The sequence below is a fragment of the Diuraphis noxia genome, unplaced genomic scaffold (genome assembly GCF_037042655.1).
Source record: "Diuraphis noxia isolate RWA-SAM2 unplaced genomic scaffold, SU_Dnox_SAM2 contig0002, whole genome shotgun sequence".
Classification (NCBI taxonomy): domain Eukaryota; kingdom Metazoa; phylum Arthropoda; class Insecta; order Hemiptera; family Aphididae; genus Diuraphis; species Diuraphis noxia.
Window position 1 is genome coordinate 58,958,078 of NW_028301712.1, and position 21,348 is coordinate 58,979,425.

At 26.5% G+C, this 21,348-nt stretch overlaps 3 protein-coding genes and 1 pseudogene across 3 annotated transcripts; 1 reads left to right on the forward strand and 3 right to left on the reverse strand.

The window, feature by feature from the left end:
- Positions 1-1,712: 1,712 nt before the first annotated feature.
- Positions 1,713-12,646, reverse strand: LOC149058730 (uncharacterized). Its single transcript, XM_089219661.1, has 2 exons — positions 12,429-12,646; positions 1,713-3,974 (listed from the first exon to the last, which is right to left on the reverse strand). The coding sequence occupies exon 2, from the start codon at positions 3,859-3,861 to the stop codon at positions 1,891-1,893; it is 1,971 nt and encodes a 656-aa protein (XP_089075787.1). The 5' UTR covers positions 3,862-3,974; positions 12,429-12,646; the 3' UTR covers positions 1,713-1,890.
- LOC107171089 (zinc finger BED domain-containing protein 5-like) lies at positions 7,876-9,513 on the reverse strand (annotated as a pseudogene).
- Positions 12,647-13,640: 994 nt separating the features above from the next.
- Tbcc (Tubulin-binding cofactor C) lies at positions 13,641-15,957 on the forward strand. Its single transcript, XM_015521323.2, has 2 exons — positions 13,641-13,925; positions 14,656-15,957. Exon 2 carries the CDS (start codon positions 14,805-14,807, stop codon positions 15,687-15,689), a length of 885 nt encoding a protein of 294 aa, XP_015376809.1. The 5' UTR covers positions 13,641-13,925; positions 14,656-14,804; the 3' UTR covers positions 15,690-15,957.
- Positions 15,958-17,323: 1,366 nt separating this feature from the next.
- Positions 17,324-20,386, reverse strand: yip2 (yippee interacting protein 2). Its single transcript, XM_015520602.2, has 8 exons — positions 20,102-20,386; positions 19,812-19,978; positions 19,559-19,690; positions 19,144-19,408; positions 18,894-19,069; positions 18,628-18,828; positions 18,393-18,547; positions 17,324-17,631 (listed from the first exon to the last, which is right to left on the reverse strand). Exons 1-8 carry the CDS (start codon positions 20,115-20,117, stop codon positions 17,550-17,552), a joined length of 1,194 nt encoding a protein of 397 aa, XP_015376088.2. The 5' UTR covers positions 20,118-20,386; the 3' UTR covers positions 17,324-17,549.
- Positions 20,387-21,348: the final 962 nt, after the last annotated feature.

Here is a 21,348-nt window from a genome sequence, read left to right on the forward strand (position 1 = left end):
AGCGACGGAATATTTAGATCTTGTAGGTGATTATTATTTGTGATAAACCATGGAGCAGAGACAATTTGCCTCAGACAGATAGACTGGAAAGCCTGAATTGTTCTCGTGTTGGATGGTTTGGCAGAGCCCCAAATCTGGATGCCATAGGACCATATAAAATGTTAGCACTTAAATAAAAAATTTTTGAGCGGGATCTATCCTCTTAATCCTAATGCTCCCTTTAATTACTCCCCTGAAATAACATAATGATCGTCATTTAAAACGGTAAAATAATAAGAAAATCATTACTAAATAGTAAAGAAAAAAGTCCTGAAGAGCGAATTTCAAATATCCATTCATCTGACAATCATTCTCATAGTGTTGAATAAATAATATATTACCTATTATTTTTATTATGAATTGTGTATTATTAAATTTTAAATTAGGATGATCATATTACATGTAATAAACCATTACTTTGAACCTACTAATAAATAATTGGTAGTTGGTACTCTTTAGTAGAATCCTATAGACCTAATTAGTATGAAACTATGAAAGAGTGTTAAATTAAGGATTTTATTTGTATAATATTGACCGTATTATACCATTACTATACCAGTTACCTATGTATCGTATAAAACCATGTAGTACCTTAAAGTAATGGAAATTAAACACAGATTATAAAACTATTGTATATTATCCCCAATTTTTAAATGGTTTGATAATTTCAGAAAATATTTTAAAAACCACAATGTACAAGAATAACTTTAGAGTAGGTAGCAAAATTATATCTGAAGACATGTTACCGTCTATTTTAATGTACCTACTTATAGAGACTAGAAATAACTTAAATTAAAAATAGTGTAGATACAATTCAAAGTCGATGTACCTATGTACCTATATATATATTAAATAAAAACTGATGCAAGTTTTGGACCACTAAATTTTGATTGCACACTAGTATGGGTATTGATTTTTCAGATATATACATATCATCTTTGTATTTTAGATGTAGACTAATAATTATTGGTAAAGTGCTCGAAATTGATATCCTTATCTTACTCGGAAGGCTCTTGATTTTTTATTTGCCCAGAATAAAATATCATATATTTTGTCCAAATTATCCGAAACAGCAATAGTCTATAGTTTAAGGTTTAAGCTTTAAGCAAATTATTATAATGTATCTAGGTAGTAAAAAATCGTAATTTATATTGAATTGAATTTTAAAGATTTGATAAACAACAATCACCACTTGGGTAATAGGTAGGAACCCTTTATCATTAGATGATTATTGAATTCCATTTAAAATCGCAGCCTCTCCTTGATAAAAATAGGTAGCACATATAAATAGGAATAATAACAATTTATAATTAATGAACAATATATTATAACAAAATACACGTTGTTACCGATATGTAAATACATGATAATAGAACATATAATTTATAATATTATAGTTATTAATTATTATTATAACATTAAATGCATATAAATATACAATATCATATTATGTCTTGTAAATTACTAACATTTAGTTTTTAGAAATTACTTTAATTAAATTGTTTACAATGTTAATAAATACAAACTAAAAAAGATAAAAATAAAAAACTATAGAATATGTAACTATATGTAAGTAACTGTATAAGTAACCATAACTCATAACATAATACTTGGTTAATAAATTTATAATTTTTTTTTAACATATTTATTAATTAAGTTTTTAGTTAGAGGGTTTAATCAGAACACTTAACTCATCATTGTATTTTTTTAATAAGTATTTGAAAAATAATATAACTTTATAGTATGACGTTACAAAATATTTGTAGGTACTCATTTTACATAATCAATACCATCTTCTATCTACTATATAGCCATAGAGGTGTGTAAGTACATAACAGCTAAGCTTGAGTTTCAATTGTAAATAAAAATATTTTTATTTCCTGTGTATTCTTGAATAAATTGGATACCTTGACATCCATCTAAAGAAAACGCTAGATCTTTCTTTTGAAGGTTATTTTTTTTACAAAATGTTTCCAACAAATTAATATCGACGTTTTTATGTCTGTATTTAATAAAAACCCAAATCTTTGATATACCAAACTTCACGGGTACTATTGTATTTTCTGAATATTCTTCATCATTGTTAAGTATATACGCTTTTTGTATGGGCTTCACTTCTAAGTATCCAATCACCTTGAAACTGGGTAATACTGCTAAATATGTAAAATATCTATATGATTGAATGTTTATTTTAGGAATACCATATTCTAAGCACACAAAATCATCTACACCTTTGACGGATTTTTTTATGTTTTCGTTATTATAATGGTTTTCACATAACATTAAAATCCTGAAGAATAGATTATTTTGTTTAATGTTCACAGTATCATCATCCGATATATCACCACTAAAACGTAATTTATAAATATTTTGATGTAAAATATCGTGAAAGGATTCGCTCCAATAAACAGGAATATCAGATATAGTAATTCCACAAGCACATAATTTTTTTACATTTTTAGGTTTTAATGTTGATAAAAACACTGGAACTAGAGCTCCATTTGGCAACTCAACCATATAGTTGTCTTTACTTGTGTCATATTCTAGACCAATATCTTCAACGGTTTCATTTATTTTCTCACAATTTTTTATTATTTTCTTATCGCATGATTTTTTAATTCGTAAAATGTTTGATGTACTTGTCAGAGTGTTAACATGTGAATGTAAATTACTTCGTTTTGTATTTTTGATTTTACTATGACTAGTATTTTTAATTTTTAATTTACTCGAACGATTGCAATGATTGCAAATTTGTCCTGACATGACGCTTTCTTCAATTGATAAATGAGAATTTGATTTTTGTTCAGAAAATGATTTTGTTTCATTATTACAGGAATCTTTATTGTTTAATATAAATTCTGGTTTAAGAATTTCAAATCCATCAGCATTTTTATTTTTTTCAATTTCTACATTCTCGTTGTCGATTAAATCCGGTACATTTATAACAGCATTTGATAGTTGCTGCGATAGTTGTTCATCATCAATTTCTAAACTAATGTTTAATGGTGATTTAATTCCTAGAACCGAATTATCTGTACCTGGTGAGGGGTACAAATGACTTTTTAAATCACTGTTATTTTCTCTAACAAATAATACATCAGATAGACTACAATCTGATAATATTTGATCCAAATTTAGTTCATTATCAGCATAAACATTACTCTGTTGTAAGTTAACAAAATCAGTTTTTACACGAGAAAAACCAAGATCTGCTGTATCTGATGATATTGACGAATCGAAATCATTGCTAATATTTTTGGCAATGTCAGAAATATTAATTGATGTTGGCCGTTTCTTACTTTTCTTACTCTTTCTACTTGTTAAACTTGAATACGATTTATTTTGTCTCGAATCCTTACTGACATATGAAGTATTAATCTCTTTATTTTTTGAAATAGCTTTTAAATATTTTATATCAGGAAAATCAGAATCAGAAGAAGATTCAAAAGCATTTGCAAATTCTTTATTTAATTCAATTGAATTACTATATGCAGTATTTTTATTCTTAAGCTCAAGTTTTTTTTTTTTGTAATTTGACACGTAATTTGGATCTGCAGATAAATTATATTTATCCTTAGATGGATTTAATGTGTATGATAGAGAGCTAGAATCGGATTCGTATATGGGTTTTTTTCTTTTAAGTTTTTTAAAATACCTCAATGAGTTGTTAGTGGTTTGGCGTGATAAGCTAGAAGCTAATTCTGTATTAAAGGTTTTGTTAAAATCTATTTTCGCAGTATCAAGTTTCATATTACTTCTAATTTCGTTTTCTGAGTCTGAACTAGAAGAAAAATAAATAGACGATTTTGAAACGGAAGCCATTTTAATTTTTGAAATACTTTATCGTTTCTAAATTTTTAAGTTTAGGTTGATGCTTGATAACTACTAAGTATGTGTTATTTTGAAAATTTGATTGATGTATTTTTTATGCATATCTGAAACAATAAATATGGATGAAATAATTGCATACGAATTTTAGGAAATATGCCTATAGGTATAAATAGTTTAATCGATTAGTAGGTATTGATAAACTTAATTCATTGTTAAATTCCAAATAATCATATTCATTTCTCACACAGTTGGCCGGTGACGAAATACATGTGCTGAGTGTACTATAGACGCCTAATATACAGCGACTTGAATTTTTATGCATACTATAATTATTTATTTTAACAATTTATTAGCTCATTTTGTGTTATTTATAAATTATCCAATTCTTCGACGTTTTTTCGATTTATGTATATTATTTTTGTGTAACAACTTAAAAACTAGTAGTTATCTAATATCTGCTATATAAATATTAAATATATAATAGTAATTATTATAACTTTTGTATAATATTGTTATATCCAATAAGATATAAAAAGCCGAAAAAAGCTATAGGTACACTGCACTTGCTGATTTGTGACAATGCTCGACTAGGGTAGGCACATAAAGCGCCGGAATTTTTTGTATTGTATTTATTTGATCCGCGGAGTAGTAATTTAAGATGGACCAACAAGATTTTCGAATTTAGTGAATTATACTAGCTATATAATAGGTACAGGGTTGGGCAAGATACTCAAAAAAAGTATCATGATACTTGATACATGATGCATGCATTTAGTGTATCAAGATACAAGATACAAGATACATTGTGAATGTAGAAAAGATACAAGATACAAGATACATGTATCAAAGATACTTAGATACATGATACTTTTATATTTCCAATCGAATTGTATTTACTATTAAACTTAAAACATCTATACATAATTCACTGTAGTGTCAATACATAAATACTTATAAAGTCATAATTATATTAAATAATACACTAACTCAATAGGTAGGTACACATTATACATTTATAACTATTATATCACTATATAATAGAAATACACCAAAATTAATAAGTTACATAAAGTGTGTACATCTTAATTTGTACTTATATATAGTTCCTTTAAGTCTATAATTGGTTATGGACTTATGGTCAAAAATGAGTATATAAATTAAATTGGTTATGGTCTTATGGACTTGTCAGTTATTGTTAATTTTTAAATTAAATGTTATTTTTATGAATAAAATATTGATTACCTTTAAGAAAAATTAATTTTTCAAACGTCTTGTCTGATAGATTAGATCTACTAGGTGAGTGCACAAAATTAGCAAATGAAAATAAACGCTCAGCGGGAGCAGATGAACACAGACTCGTATTATATTTTATAAATAGTTTTTTTATAGATGGATAATTATTTAAACAATGTAAAGATTTGTTATTATCATTAAAATAAGTAATTAATTCTAGTTCATTCTTTGATTGCTGTTTATTTTCAACCTGAGATGAAAATATAAAAAAACTGTCTTCAGAATCTTTACTGGATTCATGGTTACCACATTTATTAACAATTTTTTCTGTAGCATTTATACACAAATTATGTATTATTTTCTTTTGGTGATCACTAATATAATCTGGAATCCACCTTAATTTAAAATTTGGATGGAAACATGTTGCTAGAATAGCTTCATTAATTTCAGGAGATAGTTCGAAAAATAAATTAAACCTTTTTGTAAGAGAACTAATTAAAGGTGTAATTAAAAAGCGCAATATTTTAAATTTTTTTCTTTTAGATTTTCTAATTGGGATTTTAAAGAAAACAATGATGGTATTAAAATTCCGTAGAAACAATTATTTTGAAATTGCAAACAATCTAGTGCGCAAGCTATTGGTTTTAGTAAAATTATTAATTCATCTAAATATACTAACTCTATATCTTTAAACCTAGAATTAACATTTAAATGTTGGAAAAGTATATTTAACCTGGACAATTTTTCGTAAAAATACAATTCACGACGAAATTATCTAATATCGAAAATCAAAATGTCAGTACATATTTTTACAATAAAAGTATCTTGTATCTTTTGGCAAAAAAGATACAAGATACTGGTATAAACTGTATCATGATACATGATACGTGATACTTTAAAATTATGTATCATGATACAAGATACAAGATACAATTGTATCTTTGATACTGCCCAACCCTGAATAGGTATTAATAAAAATGAATTATTAACTATATATTATTATAGTAGCCAGTTTAGGTACTTATTAAATATTACCTATTTATTAACTAAGACATTATAGGTACTATACTTATTGTATCATAATATGACATATTATCTATACATATACATATATAGAAATAGATTTCTATCTATCTGTCTGTCTGTTTGTCTTTTATGCATTCCTAAACCGCTGGATCAATTGTGAAGAAATTTGGTACAAAGATATATTAGACTTATGGGCAGAAGATAGGCCAAGTTAAAAAGTGATACGCCTAAATATCATGCAATTTAATATTTTAACTGTCACATTTTTCTCGATAGAACGAATAAAATTACATAGTGATAAACTAAATTGAACAACGTAGTAATATTATTACTTAGTATATTTTAACAGTTACCTATCTATATGTATAAAAATATACTGCAGCATAATCACAGGTAACGAATTTAACATAATTTTGAGACATATAAGAAGTAGGATTTTTAACGGGCTACGAAGTCCACACGGGTTCAGCTAGTTATATTATAAAATAGTGCGCAAATACTCATCAATAATTACCTTTTTTTTTTTTTTTTTTTTTTTTATTAATAAAAACAACAATATAATTTACAATCTGTATACATTTGATACAATAAGTAAATTATTTACAAGGCATGTGGGCGTGATAGAAGCGGGCATCCAGTGATACTACTTCAATAATAAATTCAATACTATATATGTCCAAAAAAGGTACCTATTAAATTTATTCAAAATGACTATAGATTCAACCTTGGGTCACATATTACTACAGGTAACATAACTAATTATAAAACAAGTTAAGAAAGCTTACTTCGCGAGCGTACTAAATTCCTGATTTCTAAATATATTTTAATCTTTAATAAAATTATAAAACGTAATTAATTATAATTCCATGTGCACAGAAATTACGAATTATAAATTATAAATGAATAAATCAACATTCAACAATCGTAATTATATACGTGGTAACTAATGGAGAACGGAGTACGGTTGTACGGACACAATAAGGATATAATAATAAGGTGTTCTAAACGAATGTAGGGAAAAAAAGCCACGGAAAAAAAAGCCAAATTACAATAATTAAATATATATATATCAAATAAAATTAAAGAATTAAATAAGGTATTATTTAAAAAATGTTTACACATTATTGTATACATATATATATAATATATATAATTATTGATACACAGATTATATTATGTTATTATTTATTATTCATAGTAATAAATATATTTTAGATTCTAAGCAGCAATGAATGTATTGATTTTATTAAACAAAAAGTTTAAATTAAAAATATATATTTATTTATTTATTTATTTATTTATTTATTTATTTCAAGATAGCATGCAGTTCATACTGCAACATGTAAATTTAAAAAAGAATCATCCTGTACAAAGTATATACATTATACTTATACATATCTAGGGCAGAGGTTCCCAAACTTTTTATTTTACGACCCATTTTGAAAATTTTTTAAAATATGGCGACCCACAATATATTGTTACATATATATTGATATATATCAATGAAAGATCTTTTTTTTTTTTACAATACAACAAAAAATTAAATTATTTTATTAAATTTTATGTAATTACGAAAAAAAAGTATAATAAGTATAATATATTAGTAGTTTAATAAGTATATAATTTTAATGTGAAGGATGTAATTGTTTCCTATTTTTTTTCATCACATCATTGATATCCACTTCAAAATTGGTAAGCTTGAGATGCAGTGAGTTTGAAAGTTTCAATTTGCTCCGTAATTTGGTTTTAAGGATTTGAAATCCATTTAATTTGTTGATAGTTCTCCATTTCACTCAGAAAATATGAATCGAAATTATCTTTTAGTGTTTGTAAAAGATCAGAAATAGATGTAATAATGCTATCATCAACTTTTATTTGATTTTCAATTATGAAATTAAAAAATGATTCAAAACAGTCAAACATTTTGTTTTCAATATTATTTTTCCACAACAAAAGTTTTTTCATAAATGCTCGAATTTTGTCGTGAACTGAAAATATATCTCTGCCTATACCTTGCAAATATAAATTAAGTTCATTTAATTTAGAAAATATATCTGCTAAGTATGTAAGCTTTAAAATAAACTTCACATCACGTAAGAATTTTACGTAATCATTTTTTTCGTCCAAATAATAAGTGACTTCTTTGCGAAGTTCGACAAGTCTTGTAAGAACTTTCCCCCTCGATAGCCAACGTACCTCAGTGTTAAGGAGAAGTGATTTGTGAATACTGCCCATTTCTTCGCAAAGCTTCTCAAATAAACGGGACTGTAACGGCCTTGCCTTAATAAAATTTACTATTTTTACAGACGTGTTTAATACACTTCTAAAATCATCTGACAAAGATTTTGATACTAATGCCTCCCTATGGATATTGCAGTGCATCCATGGCACATTAGGGTTAATTTCACGAATTTTAGTAATAACACTACTGTTCTTACCACACAATTCTCGGGCGCCGTCCGTACATAACCCGACACATTTCGTCCATTAAATTCCTTTCGCTGTTATATAGGTATTAAGAGTATTAAAAATTTCATCACTTGTACCTCGAATAATCGGTTTGCAGCACAAAAAATCCTCGTGAGATTCATTCATCCATATGTAACGTACGAAAACAATTATCTGAGATAAGCCTTGGATATCTGTGGACTCGTCTAGCTGTAATGGGAACCATCTACTCAATTTAACTCTTTCAATCAGTTTATTTTCTACCCATTCAGAAATTTCATCGATTCTACGTGACACTGTATTATTTGAAAGCGATAACTTTTCAACTTCTTTTAAACATTTTTGATCAAACAAGATTCCGACTGCGTCTTTGATTGCTGGTAAAATTAAAGACTCACCAGTTATGTGAGGCTTACCAGTTTGAGCAATTCGTAAACATATTTTATATGAAGCGTACGTAGCTTTTTGGTTATTTGTAGTAAAATTAAAAATATTATTTTTTGATGTTTTTAGAGATTCTACTTTTTTTTTATAAAAATCGAGTGGCTTATCTTTCATTTCTGGATGGTTCGTATCGATATGTAGTTTGTTTGGTAGCATACTCTCATTTGCAAGTATACATCCACAAAATATAACACATTGTGGTCGTGGATTTTCTTCGTCTCCGTTCCACGTAAATCCAATTTGCAAATATTCCGGACAATATTTTCTGCAAGTTTTTTTTTGTTTTAATTCCAAAGAACTTGTTGAAGGCTCATTGTAATTTAATTTTCTTTTTTTAACTGTTGACACAGATATTGTCTCTATTTCTTCTTGACTTTGACTCATTGACTTTTTGTTTAACCAATTATCCATAGTTGTACAAAAGTACAAAAAAATGAATTTATTTAAAACAAAAAGTACTATTTAATATAAAACTGCGTACGTGTATCGTATTCGATGTGCCGCGTGTTACTGAAAATAATCAAAAGTTTTGAACGTTATGCGACATTCACGTATCTATTAATTTGTTTTGGATAGGTAAATCGTTATATTTTCAATAATTATTCTTTATTAATCTGATTGTGTCGATTTGACACGGCCGCTGGTAAATTCGTAATTGTCACACTCACAGATAAGAATTGACGATAAAACTGAATTTGAACTTTGAACATCAACGAAAAGTAATAGATGATTATATTTTTGTATTATTTAAAAATATAGCGCGACCCACCAAAAGTATAATCGCGACCCACTTTTGGGCCACGGACCCATAGTTTGGGAACCTCTGATCTAGGGTGTAAGACATAAATCAATTGATTTCAAGATGATATCCACAAAATATTATATTATTTTTATTCAATGTATATTATAATATTAACAATTTTATTTTTATATATGAATACGGACAATACAGTATGATCAACTGTGTTAAGAATTTTAAAGTAATTAACAAATAACCTGTGTATTAATAATTTTATATACAGGGTGATTTTTTTTATCGAAGAACACTCATTATTTAAAAAAGTATGAGTGTATGAGTATGAGTGTTCTTCGATAAAAAAATCACCCTGTATATATATATATATATATATATATGTATACAATATGACCAATGTTTAAACATTTTTAATAATACTTTAAATTTTATTTTTTTGTATATTTAATTATAATTATTTTTTATATATTTGACCAATAATGTGTAAACAATTTTTAAATAATACCTAATTTAATACTTTAATTTTAATTTATATATATATTTAATTATTGTAATTTGGCTTTTTTTCCGTGGCTTATTTTTCCCATGGCTTTTTTTTCCTGGATTATTTTTCCCGTGGATTTTTTTCCCAGGATATTTTTTCTGACTACCGTTCAAAACATATGTTTAGAAACCTAAAAGGGGGAAAGAATGCACCCGCTCTGCAGTATAGTAAAATAAAACCTTACTAAGACAGATTCGCTGAGTACCGTCCATTTTTTCCGTCTTAACAGAGTTTCAAAGTTGGCTGGGAGCTCACATTCATTATGTATTTAAATTGGGACCAAGGAAATAGTTCGTATTATCAGAATTTCCGTCTTACTAGTTTTACTGCAATACGTATTATATTTAGACTATAGAAGTCTAGTATATTTTGTCAATGAATATTGCTAGATCTATTGAGCATATGCTTAAAATATTCCGAATAGGGTAATAATGAATGCTTTAATTCTGAATTCAATGATAAATCATCTCGCATGAAAAATGATTCTCTAATACACGTTGTTAATTGTTATTAATTATTATTACAATACCTTGTTATTATTTATTTTTTTATTAACACAGTAAAAACTATAATTATTTATAAATAGGCAATAGTATAAAATTATTCTAAACGTTTTTATAAATTACATTAATTACGTATTCAATAGTTTCAAACTTCACGTATTATTATTTCAAAAATATTTTCTTGAATCACAACAAAATAACTAAAATAGTAAATAGAAGAATAAATAATAATGATTCTTCGTTAAAATATCAATAAAATTGTCCTAATTTTAACTGTATGTTGTATACAAAAATTATGTTTATACATAAAAAATTCGTTTTTGCAAAAAGTATTAATGTTTTAAAAAATATTTTAATAATTTCAAATTATTACTAAACAGCGTTTTAAAAAAATATAGTTTTAAATATTTTTTATCCTTATAATGATTTTAGTTTTTACTATTTTGAATAATACAGTTTTAAGAACTTCGAAAGCAGAATATTTTTCTGAGTATATTCATACATAAAAATGGAATTTAGGGCTTTTTGAGATAATGATATGTCATATGTTTATGATAAAATATTGACTGGCTAGGCTATGTATTAGATAACAAATAAATATTTTAGACAACTAATAATTTACAAATTTGTAGTCATATAAAAAAATTCTTATTTTCCATATTTTTTTTATTTATTCTTTAATTCTTTATTTTATAAAGTGGGCATTTTTAATTTTGACCCCCCAATAGTATCAATTAAATTTACTTTACTATCAGAAGAATTTAAGTTGAAAATTAAAGCATGTTTTCTGCTATAAATCATGTACATGTACGATGTACACAAAAAAAAAAAAAAAAAATCACACACATAATAATAAAATCAATACATTCATCGCTCCTCTCAGAATTTAATTTGATTGAGGATGAAGTTCGCCACAATTTTAACGATAAGTATTTTTACTTTAAAACCACTTTTTAATGTAATTTTATTTGTGTAGTGTGGACTTAATTTTACTGCTGATAACAATAGGTTTAGCTTCTTACAGTATTAATAATGTATTATTTGATTAAAAATAAAAATACTCTCTTGTTAAAGCCCCGTCATGACGGGTCACCCGATTAAGTTACTAAAGTTAATAGTTATCTATCCCCACTACCCGTAATAATAATTAATATGTGGCGTTAATAATTTAATGATCTGACAGAAAATAAATAAACTATAATATACCTAATATAGATATATAGCAAATCTATTGAATAATTGTATTGTTCTAATTTATAGAAATTGTTTTATATATTTTATTAAATTTTACCATTTTTTTTTAAACAGGTAGTAAGATACCTATTTATTTATTCATCGTAGCTTATTAGGTAATTACAATAGTATATAATATTTATTTTTCAATTATTTATCATGAAGATAGCTATAAGGCTAAAACTATAGTTACTTTGATATAGCTATCAGCTAATAAATAATACTTTTGGAATAGGTGGATTTTAGTTTTAACTATTTTCAGCTAATTATTCATAATAATATTTTATAATCTAAGTAACTACTAACTACCTACTAACAATTAACTCACTAGGTATATATTAGATAATATTAAATTAAATAGATTGGTACCTACCTAGCCACTAAGTGGAAATAGGCAATTCGTGTTTTCATCAATTAAAATTCTATAACTGAAAAAATTAAATTAAATTTGAAACTAAGTAAATTAAATAAAAATATCTGACCTTCATCAACACGATACGTCATGTGAAAAATAAATCAGAGTAATCAGACATTAAACGATTACCTAATTAATCTTCAGTACTTCTTGTAAGTTGTGATTCCACTTGTCTTGGTGGCTAGTGCAACGTTTTCGGGTTTCCGTTTCACAAAGAAAATATAAATAAATACCTAGGTAGTTGATTACTGATTTGTCAACAATAAATAATTGTCGTACAATTTATAATATTTCCCGGTTGGCAGCAACTGCCCAGTACCTAGGTATAGTTAATAGTGTTATTTTAATGATAAAGCTTAATTAGCCATAAACCCATAGAAGATAGAGCTAGATATTAGAAGTTGGTTTTTAATTTTAATAACTATGACGGGATTACCTACTGATTAAACGTTATGCTAATGACTTATGAGCTTATGTAATGTATAATATTACGAATTACGATATTCTCTTGTATTGCTGAGAATTGAGATGAAGAAAGACAAAAAACTTCGATTTTGAGCTTTAACATCGTTATTTGATATTGTACAGTAAATTACTTAATATTGTAATAATAAGTACTAAAGAACCTACCTAGGTATATAAATTAAATCGTATTATTGTTATTACTAATTATTGTTCAGGGTAAACGGTACATCAACATTCAACACCTCTAGGCCACAAAGCCGAACTGTATAGGTACTACCTATATGATATACAACTTTTAACAAGAGTTCACTAAGGGCCGTTCTTACAATGTCCGGTTAAAGTTAACGGACATTGTAAGAACCGCCCTGAGTTATTAAAATTTTTAATAATTATATAATAAGTTCTTATAATAACGCTATGTTATAAAAATATACAAATAATATGTACCTATTGGCAGTATTACTTATATATTATTATGTATTATTATATTAATAAATTATTAATTGATAGTTTTTTATTATGTAGAAAAAAATGTTTATTGTTTAACAATTTAAATGTATATAACAATATAACATACAGGTCTGAGGTCAGGTAGGTAAGCCTGAAACATGAAAGTACGTACCTATTACCAAAATGAAAATTATCAACAGACAACTATAATAATTCTCATCTTGTTGTTATCAGTCTTCTGTTTATCACACCATAATAATTTTTTATATTAAAACAATTTATAACAGTACTTAAAAATTAAAGCTTTGTAAATTTTAGAAATCAGTGTCAGTGTATGGCAATTGACATTGGGTAAAATATATTTAAAATTCTATGATTTAATAAAAAATTTTCAGTGTAGAATACTCTAGATGCATTAAAATAGTCGAATAAATTTTATTTTATTAAACTACTGATTTCATAATAGAATATTCTCAATTGATAGACCAGGTGTCTTCAGTTATGGTGCCAACTAAGAAAACAGTTACTATTGTAAACATCGTAAGTTCATTATCAATTCTTAATTACTTAAATAATAAATACAATTTAGTTAAATAATTTCTCTGATAAAACAGGTAGTCTACACATAATTAAGAGGATGTCATACTCGCATATAATGATATCTCCATCTTACTAATGTATGATATTCCAAAATATATAGCAGTTCAAATTTAAATATTTGAGTGAATTGACCTATTATCAAATTTAAATGTAAGAAAAGTTTCTATATCCTCTCATTGGTTTGCTTACAATGTTTTGTTTTTAAGTGAATTATAAGTATATAAAGTATTAATATTTAAAAATGCACTTTATTCACTTTAAAATATATCTTAGAAAACAATGGTAAGACATAGATAATGTTCATATATTAAAGTTTGATAATAGGTTATTTCACTCTAATATTTAAATCAATAACACAAAATTGAAATTGCTCGATGTATATTTTGGTATATTATGTGTTAGTTAGTCAGACAACACATGCAGTTATAACATTCTCTTAAGAAATTTTATTTAGACTGGATGTAAATATAATTTATGTACATTTCTGTCATAACTATTTAGTAACACATACCTACATACTTAATTCTATTTTTTTTTTTAATTAGGTACTTTATGACTCAACATCTTAATTATATATTGTTTCAAAGCATAGCACCTACACATTTTTTCAAATACAATTAACTAATTTTAGTAAAGTATTAACTCACAACTAATTAAAAAATTTTTCCAGGGTCTTTTATTAATCACTATTTTTGTTTGGTCGTATGTTGTTGCTGCTGCTCAAATGATCCACGAACAAACGTCGTCTTGTAATTAGTGAATTATCATATTTAGCTTAAAGAAGTCCTTTACTAATTTTCTTGGTTGCGTAAACTAAACATGGAATCAACTACTGTTGAAAAACCAATTAATCAAAAGTCATCATTTGATTTATCTTTTAAAACAAAATTAAAAGAAATTAATGACATGTTAATTAGTATTGAAAACAATTGTATCAAAACCGATAATTTCCATGATATTTTACAAAAAATTAATGAGCTTCAAGAGTTCTTAAATGATTCCAAAACATTTTTACCTGCTTATAATATGAAGAAGTGTTCTAATGAAATCAAAGACATTACGAAGTCTTATGAACAATTGCATGACAAATTACAGCCCAAGAAAAAATTTACTTTTGGTAAACGACCAACTAAAACAGTAGTTAAAACTAAAGTCGAAGACAAATTTGAACCAATAGATGAATCAAAAGTCTATAAAGAAGATTTAGGATTTAAAAATCGTTCTAATGAAAATCTAATACTCTCAGAGGATGAAACTTTTTCAAAAGATATAGCTTTAGACGTATTGACCAATTGCAATGTCATTATTTGTGGTACACCTAGTACTGTGCGTGTGACATCATTGTCAACGTGTAAAATATTTACATGTGCAAGCACATCAATATTTGTGGAAAACTGTAAAGATTCTATATTTGTATGCGCATCTCAACAATTACGTATTCATGATACTTTTGCAACTGATTTTTATATTTACGTTACTAGTAGCGCTATAATAGAAAACTGTAAACAATTAAGATTTGCTCCACTTACTCTCAGTAGCCTAATACTTAAAAAGTCATTTGAAATAGCTAATTTTGATGAATCTAATAATAATTGGAAAATTATAAATGATTTTGATTGGTTGTCATCTTACGAGTCATCGCCAAATTGGTGTGAAATACCAGAAGAAGAACGCGATCAACCTTCAGAAAACAATTATGTTTAGTATAATATTATGTTAACATTTTTTTTTTTTTAATTTCCATATAAAACACAACTTTAATAAAATATATTTTTCACTCTCATTCCCACTAACTAAAATTATATTTATTTTAATTTAATCTATAAATAATTTTTGTTTTAATTCTTTTTTCACTACTTAAAATATTAACTTTGATGTAGGAAATTTATTATATTGTAATATTAGTGTTAAAGATATGAAAATATTACAAATATGTTTTAATTGAATTTATAATAAATTATTTAACTAGAAATTATCTCTTATATTCTAAATCTAATAATTTGAAGAGGTTTAATCTTTTATACAACTTGTTACTTGTGTGATGTTAGTTGATTATGTTTCGAAAACACTGAATATCATATTTTGATCCTTATGTCCATCAATTAAAATAAAATTAGGAACAAGATCTATTCATGTTACAACTTGTAGTTGACTCCATAGTGACAATGTTTCAATTATTAATCACTGAAATAAAGTCACTAAGTAATTTTCTTTTTTTTTAATTACTTTAAAGAATATTTCATTTATAGAAGATTATGAAATTGTGGACATTTGGGCATGTCTAGTATTGATATAGGGACTTAAACAGTTTTATATTATTTAAATACCTACAGTGGCATAGACAGGAATGTTCGCTGGGGAAAGAATATATTATATTATATATATTTATTATTTATATGATAAATTGACAGGTAAGTGAACTCTCCTCCCTGCACTAATATTATATACATATATATAATAAAAGGTCATAGGAGGATTCATCCTTTATAACCCGACCTCATGTGAATAGGCCTATGTTTAAATATAATTTAAGGTACTCGCGTGCCTCACAAGATTAGTTTCAGTCAATCATATTTTTAGTATCTGATTTTTTTAATCTATTACTGTATTGAATTAGATACATTAATTTATTATTTTATTATAATTGTAAGACTTGTATCATTTAGTATTCATTATAATTTGACATTAGTGATCAAATTTTCAACAAAACTATAATACTACAAAGATCAAGGGGTCAAAGATGTTGTTGGTAGGGACTTTTATCCACTGTTATCACAAATTAATAAATATATTAAATACAGTCAAGGTCTGATAACTTGTATCTTAAATTCTTAAGGAAGATACAAAAGATTACACTTATGTATTTTCCAAATAAATATCTTAAATATAATTTATAAACACTTCAGAGGGCAAAAAAAGGTTTTCTAGTTATTCCAACTCTATTATAATATCAAACTATTTCCAAAAATACATATGAATTAAGAGAACAAATAACCTTTTTTAAAGGTTAACTATAAATAATAAAACTAGTCTGAAATATAAAAAAATATTAGTAACCTACAGGCTACATTTTTTGTGAAACATTATTATTTTCATATTATAATGCAGTTCATTATCTGTGAATGATTTTTGTCTGGTTCAAATAGATAATCCCTCGTTAATGGCCGATTGATATTATTATATATAGGTAGAATAGGTAGGATGCATAGCAACAAATTTTTAAGCTAGCATCACAGCCAAATAGCTGCATAATACATTTTTTCTGATGGTCTGTAATCTGTATGACTGACTGTATATTATACAAAAACTTTATCTTGGTAAATGAAAATAGGTTAAAGTCCACTTCACAAATACAAATATATTATTAATTTCAAAATACTTATATTAATTTAATATAAAATATATGGGCACATTTGTTGGTAAGTAAATATTATAATTTATAAAAATAAATAAATAACAGTTGATTATAATAATATAATAAATGATTTTTTTTTTTTCATCAAAGAAAAAATTTCCTATAAAACAATCCCAAAACCAGTCTTACTTAAAATTATAATGCATTTATTATACTTTCTCAACCAAGAGAGCGATACCTTGACCTCCTCCAATACAGGCAGAACCGATTCCATACTTAAGATTTTTACGACTGAAACAAAAATAATAAATATTTAATTTGTATGAATAATAAGCTTATCACAGTTAGTTGTTAGTACAAAAAAATAAATTTTTAGTATTAAATATTTACATTGATTGTATTCAAAATTAAATTCTATTTATCATGTCCACACATGATTTTCTTGATCAGAACTTTATATTATTTAGCTGTTATACAATCAGTTTCGTCTTTTGGTAAATTAAAATATTGAATTAAAGGGGTATTTTGAGAATTAAAAACCAAACAATAGGTAGGTTCATTATTATAATTTGGGGTTTTTAATAATAATACTGGTTAAATACTTTAAGATCTCTAAGATAACAGCAAAACCTATTGTATAATATTATACAATACAATATTTAAAGTAATTAAGTTAATTACTTATATAATTAGATAGAAAAAACTATTGAAGTTTTGAGAAAAAATAATTTTTTTATCAAACATTAAGTCTGAAATGAAAAAAATTAAATTGAAATCATTAAAAATTTAAATTAGAATAAAATAAAGGGAAATGGATTTGATATGTATTTAATTAGTTACAATATCAAAGTGCAATGATCATTATAATATTTATTTAGTTTATGATATTTATCAGATTAACAAGTCTTATTTTAACATTTCACATATGCCAAGCATTAAAAACTAAAAAATGATGTAATGTATATATTACATAAATAGGTCAAGACGTTAGTTAAATATATACTTCCTAGTTTTAAAGTTCCAATAAAAAGTGTGTCAAAAAAGTAGCTTACATTAATTCATGGACAAGATGACTAGTAATTCTGGCTCCTGATGCTGCCAACGGATGTCCAATTGCAATAGCACCACCATTGACATTAAGTTTTTCAATGTCAAGTTTCAATTCTTTTTGGCAAGCAAGAGTTTGAGCTCCAAATGCCTCATTTATCTTAAAAATTCAAAAGTTCATAAATGTAATATTCAATTTTAAATTTGTAGAAAACTTTTTGAAATAATAATTTAAATTACCTCAACTAAATCAATATCATTAAGGGTTTTTCCAGTAAGGTTCAATAATTTTGAAATTGATGGAGCTGGACCAATACCCATAATGCTTGGATCAACACCTACTACTGAGTAACCAACTAATCTTGCTAGTGGAGTCAGTGAATGTTTTTTCAATGCTTCTTCACTAGCTAATATAACAGCTCCGGCACCATCACATATACCCTGGTTATTAAAATATAAGTAACCTTTAAAATGAAATAAGATTAATACACTAGAAATGCTCTTACAGATGCTGAACCAGCAGTTACAACTCCGTTCTTTTTAAAAACTGTGGGCAATTTTCCTAATGTTTCAAGAGTAGACTTTGGCTTTGGATGTTCATCAACATCAACAACTACATCTGCTTTTTTTACTTTGATGGTCACTGGAGCTAATTCAGCACTGAATACATTGTTATCTTGTGCTAAAAATTAATCAAAAACTTGTTAGCACAATTCGTACACATTTTGAATTTAAAAAGTACTATAAAATTGTTACCTTTTTTCCAAAGAGTTTGTGAACGCAAAGCAAATTCGTCTACTCCTTGTCTGGTGATGTTGTACACTTCAGCTAATTTTTCTGCTGTCAGGGCCATTGGTAATTGACAATATGTATCAGTTAATCCAGTCCATAGACTGTCTTCAAAGACATAAGATGCTCCAAGAGGTATACCAAAACGGGCATTACGAACAACATGTGGGGACTGACTCATGCTGTCTACTCCTCCAGTCAATACAACATTAGACTCACCACACATGATACTCTAATAAAATACAAAATAGTGCTATTTAAACTATAGGTGAAAATACTGTTAAGCAAAATAAGAATATTCTTGTTAATTTTTATTTTTATTAGATAATAAAATGTAAACAGCCATAAAATATTTTTTATAAGTTTGATTTGAAATAGGTACCTGTGCTCCATTAACAATGGACTGGAATCCAGATCCACATAATCTGTTAATACCCAATGCGTGGCGATCTTGTGGGATTCCACAATGGAGTAATACATGTCTGGGTAAAAATGCACCATCCGAAGACGAGTTCTACATATTAAGCAAGAGCATAAATATAAAATTATTTTTGAAATAATATAATGAATTAAATACAATTACGTAATAAAATAATGTACATACAATATGCGTATAATTATGTGTAAAAACTTACCATTAAAACATTTCCAATTACAACTGAATCGACAATTTTTGGATCCACATTACCAGCTGCGAGTGCAGCTTTTGCAGCTATTATTTGCAGTTCGGTAGATGAAGTTTTCACAAACTTACCGCCGTACGTACCAAAAGGTGTTCTTTTAGCCGCCACAATAAAAACACCTGATATATACAAAGAATAACAAATTGATTTGTTTTAAATTTTAATTGCAAATGCCAAATATACTTATAAGTTATAACATGACAATTGTTTTAATTTATATCAATGCACTATTTAGTATTTACCTTTTGCCAAAGCCATCTTGTGTAAATTATGTAATCGACCAAATCAAATTACGATATTTGAGAATTGACTCGTTCGATGTTCAAACACAACTAGGGGACACCGGACAAGCAAAGAAGCAACGACTAGTGACTACGAGTATGAGATGCAAATTTCAATGACGATCAACTAGTTACGATTATTATTATTATTGTTTTGGCATTGTGACACACTGACAAAAGTGGTCAAGTATATTATAACTACAGAAGAGCAATGTGCAATGTTATTTACTAATCGAATTCCAAAGTCGAGTGATTAAAATAAAAATAAAAAATGATGGAGAGATAATGCATTTATGTATTATTGTGGTATTATCTATGGCCGAACAGCTGTTGAATCACACATGGTCATTTTGCGTTACGTCACTGAATCTGCAGGTATTACACGTCACAACAACACTACGTAAGTCGACACAAGTATATGTAGGTATACTATTGGACCTATCAATAGGTCAATGATTATAAGACACATCACTACTATATAGCTATGCACAACTACTTACTGAATCACAGAATAACACCGAATACTGATTCTTGACGTCACATCATCCAAATTGAAAAAAAAAACGATGAAATAAAATAATATTATGATTTATGACCAATAGATATTGAAAGTGCCCGAGCAGGGCTTGAGCTAACGTTCAGTTGTACACAAAATGTGCAGTTCATAAAAATACTATGATTCGAATTTTTAATAATATATATGTCTATGAGCTGAAAACATATCTGTTTCCGAAATTATTAGAAATTATGACATTGCAAATAATAAATAAATGTTTATCTATGGATATCAAAAATTTATTCAAAAGATCAAAACCGTGGTAATTAAATAATAAACCGTGGTAATTAAATAATAAACTGTGGTCATGACCGCTGTGTTATGCCACCGAATAATGCATTGTGACTAACTCAAGTCTCAAATTAATAATAATAATAATAATGGAAAATGTTTGTCAGTTCTTTAGAACAATCAGGATGTGCAGCTCTAACATTTCCTTAGCGCAAGCTCTATGCCCAAGTGTACATTTTATTTAAAATCCATGGTTGGCTAGAACTATCAATTAACCATCATCAATATAGCTAATTAAACTTAAGAGGTCAAATTAGGGAATACTTTCGCGGAGGGAGTATACCCCCTCACAATTGACCCACAATTCTGAAAGCCATTTATTTTTATCTTTGATACTACCACCACAATTTATATTTTAAGT

Bases quoted from the DNA above. Each gene is read 5' to 3' on its own strand.
- LOC149058730 (XM_089219661.1), bottom strand. From the start codon at position 3,861: ATGGCTTCCGTTTCAAAATCGTCTATTTATTTTTCTTCTAGTTCAGAC.
- Tbcc (XM_015521323.2), top strand. From the start codon at position 14,805: ATGGAATCAACTACTGTTGAAAAACCAATTAATCAAAAGTCATCATTT.
- yip2 (XM_015520602.2), bottom strand. The intron at 18,829-18,893 runs GTAAGAGCATTT...TTTAATAACCAG, and splicing joins TAACTGCTGGTTCAGCATCT to GGTATATGTGATGGTGCCGG. The intron at 18,548-18,627 runs GTAATTTAAATT...TGAATTTTTAAG, and splicing joins ATGATATTGATTTAGTTGAG to ATAAATGAGGCATTTGGAGC.